Source organism: Nanorana parkeri, unplaced genomic scaffold (genome assembly GCF_000935625.1).
Source record: "Nanorana parkeri isolate BGI_ZX_2015 unplaced genomic scaffold, ASM93562v1 scaffold2650, whole genome shotgun sequence".
Taxonomy (NCBI): Eukaryota; Metazoa; Chordata; class Amphibia; order Anura; family Dicroglossidae; genus Nanorana; species Nanorana parkeri.
In genome coordinates this window covers 8,651-15,583 of record NW_017308918.1, presented here as the reverse complement: position 1 = coordinate 15,583, position 6,933 = coordinate 8,651, and the positions used below count along the sequence as shown (strand labels likewise).

General features: G+C 50.8%; 1 protein-coding gene across 1 annotated transcript in view; it reads right to left on the bottom strand.

Annotated features, from left to right (window-relative positions):
* The window catches only part of BRWD3 (bromodomain and WD repeat domain containing 3), a 48,703-nt gene extending 41,904 nt beyond the window's left edge, over nt 1–6,799 (bottom strand). The window contains 6 exon segments of the mRNA XM_018573970.1: nt 565–665; nt 2,035–2,256; nt 3,355–3,515; nt 4,195–4,293; nt 5,747–6,010; nt 6,658–6,799. Of these exon segments, the coding sequence (XP_018429472.1) occupies nt 565–665; nt 2,035–2,256; nt 3,355–3,515; nt 4,195–4,293; nt 5,747–6,010; nt 6,658–6,799 (989 nt within the window).
* Between the last annotated feature and the right edge of the window lie 134 nt (nt 6,800–6,933).

Sequence of the window (6,933 nt, the reverse complement as noted above, 5' to 3'; positions counted from 1 at the left end):
GCTGGCATTGTACAAAACAAGTGGGGGCTTCCCCACTGTACATTTAGCCCTGCTTGCCCACAAATGTAAAAAAACAACTCCCTTGGGTAGTTGTTTTTTACATTTTGGGGGCACCCGGACCTGCATGTCCCGGGCGTGGGGAGATAGGAATGCCACAGTCCCGCTGCCACTCTACTCCATGCTGCCCCGAGGCCGGGCCTTGTGGGAAATCCGGCCCTGGTTGTTGGTGTATCCGTCACCCCTCATCCAGCTCCATAAAAATGGCTGCCAAGAAGGATATAGAAGGGAGCGGGGGAGTCATCACATCACAGGGGGGCAGCTACGAGGTGTGCAGCAGATTTTAGACACTTCCAATCGTCACATTAAATGGCGTTCAGAAGAGGAAATCTGAATTGTTCAGAATTTATCATAATTTTCCTTTTATATATAAAAAAATACCAAAAAGTTATTTTGCATTTTTAACACAGTGATCAGAACCGACTCTACGTTCCCTTCAAGTAGCAGAATCTTCAGTCTTCAGACAACAAGTCAGACATTTGCAAACGCTTATCAGGACGGACTTACTTGAAGGCCATTGTGTCGACGTTGCACTGCCAGAAGCAGATGGCTCCATCGGCACCGGTAGATGTGAGGTATCGAGTTCTTCCTTTTGTAGAGGGGCAAAACTGACAAGAGAAAGACATGAAATCAAATGGGGAGGAAGAAGAAGAAAAAGGTTTTATCAGACCCCATTAAACACTGAGCGACATGGAAATCGCGCGACTTTGAGCGACATGTCTCGACTTCTTCCTATTGGGCTGTATGCAATCAGGGGCAATATCGCTCAAAATCGCTCTAAAAAAGGGTCATGTAGAAGCGACAAGCTACCAGCGACGAGCTACAAGCGATATTGAGCGATATTGAGCGACAGTGAGCGACGAGATGTGAACAGCTACATTGAAATGTATTGGTGAAGCTACATAGAGCGATATAGCGCGGAAATATGAGCGATATCGCTGCAAAAATCGCGCGATAAATCACTCAATGTGAACGGGGCCTAACAGTGACAGGTTCTCTTCTAACACCTACGGCAGCATAAGGGGATCTTTGTACTTATGGTAACATTTGCCCGGCTTCCTGATACAGGAAGTACTCGTGCTGGGCATCGGAGCATTTGGGCGAGTACGAGTACTCACTCAAACACTCGGTATCAGCACCTATACCGATACTGGTATCGGTGCATCCCTAGTAACATCCATTTTCTGGAGTTCATTGAGGGACACAGCATCATAGACATTGTCGGGTTATACTGCCACCTAAAGGAAAATGTACACACTAGCAAACAAAGGAAAATGTGACAAGTCCAGTATAATACCTCCTACTCCCAGCATGCCTCAGCATTCCTACTCCCAGCATGCCTCAATTTTGTGGAAAGCAGTACTCAGAATTATCTTAGAGTGGAAACTGTCCTTCATCTAAAGAGGGAGAGGTTATGCATGGCTGTCCTATAGCTGGGAGTGGGAGGGGTTATAAAGGCATACCCTACAGCTAGTAGTGGGAGGGGCTATCCTACAGCTAAAGAGGGAGGTGTTATGCATGGCTGTCCATCTAAAGAGGGAGGGGTTATACAGGGCTACCCTACAGCTGGTAGTGGGAGGGGCTATCCTACAGCTAAAGAGGGAGGTGTTATGCATGGCTGTCCATCTAAAGAGGGAGGGGTTATACAGGGCTACCCTACAGCTGGTAGTGGGAGGGGCTATCCTACAGCTAAAGAGGGAGGTGTTATGCATGGCTGTCCATCTAAAGAGGGAGGGGTTATACAGGGCTGTCCTTATACTTCTATTCCAGTGTCTCATCACCTGAATGCAGCTGCATAACCCAATGGTCTAAGACTTCAGATCCTGTGCCCTGTCATTTACGATCCTTGTACACATATTGAGAAACACCCCCAAAAAAAAACAAAAAACAAAACCACAAATTATCCTTTGCAAACACTTTACCCGGAATGGTGAAGGTGTCGGCGTCTCCATCACAGTACAGTGGCAGGAATCTTACCTGGATGGAAGTAATGGACGCCGTGTGACCTTGCAGCACCGCGACGGGAGCGCATGTCCGCAGACACCACACGCGGACCATCTTGTCACAACTGCCAGCAGCGATCAGCGTGTTCTCATAGTTCACCGCCATGTCCGAGATCTCTGCAGAGTGTCCGCGCAGCGTGGAGAGGAGCCTGCCGTCATCGGTGGCCCAAATCTTCACCAGACAATCGTCGGAACCCTGCCGGAGAGACGAGCAGAGAATCAGAACCAACCGGGGAGAAGGAAACCAATCAGCTTTCTATTAAAAAGAGGAATTATGGGGAGAGTGAAATATACTCATCCCCATAAGAGCGGACGTGTGACACTGAAGAGGTCACATGTCGGCTCTATAGTTTGAAAACGGAGCGATCACATACCGCCGATCACTCGTTTCCTGATCTTCTCAACCGCAGAGAGTGACTGTCAGGGATTAGCACCACCCCTCTCCATTCCTGACTGGAGGGACCAACTTGGGAGGGGGGAACGGGCAGAGCCAGCAGTCAATCAAGTGGCGGGATGGATTCCAACAATATTCAAGATCTTTCCTGGCCACAGTGCGGCTCTATGCTGTCAGCATACAGCGGGCAACAGCACGCTATATGCTGGGTTTTGGGTCACAGGAGGACATAGTAAACAAAGTAAAAGGTTAGGCCATAGCTCTCTTTTAATGCATCTGTTGGAGTGAACTCTATAACGCAATTCTCATGAAGAACAATGGCTGTACAATTCATCTGTCATGATATCTCCCTCTGATCAATGTTTATATACAATGTTACTTTGTATCTCTCTATCCCCCTCTGATCAATGTTTATAAACAATGTTACTTTGTATCTCTCTATCTCCCACTGATCAATGTTTATAAACAATGTTACTTTGTATCTCTCTATCTCCCTCTGATCAATGTTTATAAACAATGTTACTTTGTATCTCTCCATCTCCCTCTGATCAATGTTTATAAACACTTTGTCAGATGGTCTATTTTTTGACACCAGCAGCTTCTACAGCTTTTGTATTCACACAGCAACTCCGGGCATTCATTTTGACAGCTGGAAATTGCCATAAAGTTCAAGGGGAATGGAAAGAGCAACAGTGGGTCAGAAGGTGGGTGGGACAGACCAGGAGTTATCGGTCCTGTCAATCAGGGCGTTATGCCATAGTGGGTGGGGCAGACATGGAGTACGAGCTGCCGGAGTCCTCCCACTTCAGCAAGCAGCAATGTAATATTTATCTCCCCAATACAACTCCAGAAAAACTCTACAAACCGGCAGACAAAACTCTGCGCGTTTCTAGAACTCACCGTGAAGATTCTCCTCCCGCTTCGGTCAAATGCCACGCAGTAGACGGACGACAGGTGACCCAGAATCCTCCGGTGCATTTTTATGTGCTGATATGATGAAGTGGGGAAGATGCACTGGAAGCGGGAGCAGCTGGTCAGCGTTCTGGACGACGCCACTTTCACTGGAAATGAAAAAAATAAAAAATATGGCAACACGTCAATATTCCGCGTATTCTGCGTCCAATCAAGAAGAAGCCAAAAGGATCGGCTCCTGTGTGTTTCTACGTATGTGCCGAGTTATAAAGCAGCGGGGGAGTTGTCTGTAGCAATTACTTTCATTTTATATCCAGTATTGGGAGTGTTATAGGAGATTTCTATCCCCACCTCTGATATTTCATGATGAGCCACTTGGCCCATTTTACTTAATAGAACTGCCAACCAAATGAGAAAGAAGAACCCAGGGGCAGGACTGGGAGGAGCCACACTGTCCTGTTCATGGAGTGGCTGGCGCTCGTGCAGAAAGTTTAAAAAAAAATTTAATCGATCAAAAAGATTAACGATTAATCGAGAAACTAATCGTTAATTTCCACAGCCCTAATATACACACACACACACACACACACACACACACACACACACATACATAGGTGAGCAGTGGAAAATCCGACACCCTGAGCTGCGCAGAGCGAGGGATGGAAAGTTGAGGCATTAGAAGTGAAACCAGAATCAGAGGGGAGCACAGAGAAGACTTCCTGACCAACGCAGGTAATAGGGAAAGGCCTCCCCGTACAGGAAGACGACATCCCCAGGTCTGGTGTGCAGTTTCTTTAGGTTTATAAAACATTTTTGCAATTTACGTACCGACACTGAGCGATCTTCCATAGTTGACGGGGAGTTCCGGCGGTCGGCCCCTGTGCAGAGCTGCGTATGTGGAGGGCTTCCATGTCGAGTTCCTGCAGTCTGAGGGGACAGAAAGACAACAGTGAAGGGGAAACGTTTCATGTCATTGAAGAGGAAGTCCCTTGAAGGCCTTATCTCTGCCCCTCCCACAATGGTGAGGTTTCCTCCAGTAGTTTGTGTCTCTGCCCCTCCCCCCATGGTGAGATTTCCTCCAGTAGTTGGTGTCTCTGCCCCTCCCCCCATGGTGAGATTTCCTCCAGTAGTTGGTGTCTCTGCCCCTCCCCCCATGGTGAGATTTCCTCCAGTAGTTGGTGTCTCTGCCCCTCCCCCCATGGTGAGATTTCCTCCAGTAGTTGGTGTCTCTGCCCCTCCCCCCATGGTGAGATTTCCTCCAGTAGTTGGTGTCTCTGCCCCTCCCCCCATGGTGAGATTTCCTCCAGTAGTTGGTGTCTCTGCCCCTCCCCCCATGGTGAGATTTCCTCCAGTAGTTGGTGTCTCTGCCCCTCCCCCCATGGTGAGATTTCCTCCAGTAGTTGGTGTCTCTGCCCCTCCCCCCATGGTGAGATTTCCTCCAGTAGTTGGTGTCTCTGCCCCTCCCCCCATGGTGAGATTTCCTCCAGTAGTTGGTGTCTCTGCCCCTCCCCCCATGGTGAGATTTCCTCCAGTAGTTGGTGTCTCTGCCCCTCCCCCCATGGTGAGATTTCCTCCAGTAGTTGGTGTCTCTGCCCCTCCCCCCATGGTGAGATTTCCTCCAGTAGTTGGTGTCTCTGCCCCTCCCCCCATGGTGAGATTTCCTCCAGTAGTTGGTGTCTCTGCCCCTCCCCCCATGGTGAGATTTCCTCCAGTAGTTGGTGTCTCTGCCCCTCCCCCCATGGTGAGATTTCCTCCAGTAGTTGGTGTCTCTGCCCCTCCCCCCATGGTGAGATTTCCTCCAGTAGTTGGTGTCTCTGCCCCTCCCCCCATGGTGAGATTTCCTCCAGTAGTTGGTGTCTCTGCCCCTCCCCCCATGGTGAGATTTCCTCCAGTAGTTGGTGTCTCTGCCCCTCCCCCCATGGTGAGATTTCCTCCAGTAGTTGGTGTCTCTGCCCCTCCCCCCATGGTGAGATTTCCTCCAGTAGTTGGTGTCTCTGCCCCTCCCCCCATGGTGAGATTTCCTCCAGTAGTTGGTGTCTCTGCCCCTCCCCCCATGGTGAGATTTCCTCCAGTAGTTGGTGTCTCTGCCCCTCCCCCCATGGTGAGATTTCCTCCAGTAGTTGGTGTCTCTGCCCCTCCCCCCATGGTGAGATTTCCTCCAGTAGTTGGTGTCTCTGCCCCTCCCCCCATGGTGAGATTTCCTCCAGTAGTTGGTGTCTCTGCCCCTCCCCCCATGGTGAGATTTCCTCCAGTAGTTGGTGTCTCTGCCCCTCCCCCCATGGTGAGATTTCCTCCAGTAGTTGGTGTCTCGGCCCCTCCCACAATGGTGAGATTTCCCCCAGTAGTTGGTGTCTCGGCCCCTCCCCTTCACATGTCTTACCTTTCGCTCTGCGCAGTAGGGATTGTTTCCCCACCCCCAGGAGGCTGCACACGCCCGGGACGCTCTGCGGGATCTCCTGGTCTAGGATGGGTCCAATCCGCTCGCAGATCTTCAGCAGGTAGTTGGGGGGAATGTGGGAATTGGACGCCACCTGATACGAAGCAAAGTCGGGATTAGGAATCTGCGATAAAATGTCATGCGGGAGGTTCCAGGAAGCCGACAGCAGCTGATCCCCCGCGGCAGGAAAGGAATCCCGAGGATCACCTTCACGGAGGAACAGGGCCAGCCACACATGTATTACTCTGACCAACTACCCACAATGCAATGCTTCCAGAACACCCCAACCAACGGGAATGAATCACTTCCGGGAGAGGACCCAGGGGGCGGGACTAGGTGGGTCTTGTCTCCTCCCCCCTCCTGTAATGAAGACCGGTCACTGTTGCCCTCCCCCGCTCACTGAGGATCTACAGATCACATGACCCTCCCCCGCTCACTGAGGATCTACTGAGGAGGAGGGGACAGGACAGACGCCGGCCCCCGAGGAGGAGGGGACAGGACAGACGCCGGCCCCCGAGGAGGAGGGGAGAGAGAACAAACATGACAGACACCATCATTACCCCAAAATATATGAGGGGTAATTACACATCAATGTTCCCTCCTCCCGGAGGGGCAGATAGCGACACATACATCCCTCTGAGGGGCAGACACCAAGATACCCCATAGAGGGCACATAAAGACAGATAACCTAGGGGTAGAATTATGAAAGGCTCCTCCTAAAACCATCTCTAGGGGCAGATACAGAAATGTACCCCCTGCCCCCTTCTGTACAGGCAGATACAGATACTCCTCGCTCCATCTCTAGGGGCAGATACAGATACCCTTCCCCCATCTCTAGGGGCAGATACAGATACCCTTCCCCATCTCTAGGGGCAGATACAGATACCCTTCGACCATCTCTAGGGGCAGATACAGATACCCTTCGACCATCTCTAGGGGCAGATACAGATACCCTTCGACCATCTCTAGGGGCAGATACAGATACCCTTCGACCATCTCTAGGGGCAGATACAGATACCCCCCCAGGGGTCATATAAGACCCTGACAGACCCCCCTGGGGGCAGAATTATGACAGATTTTCCCTCATCTCTAGGGGGCAGATACAGGCGGATACCCCTGTGAGGGGCAGA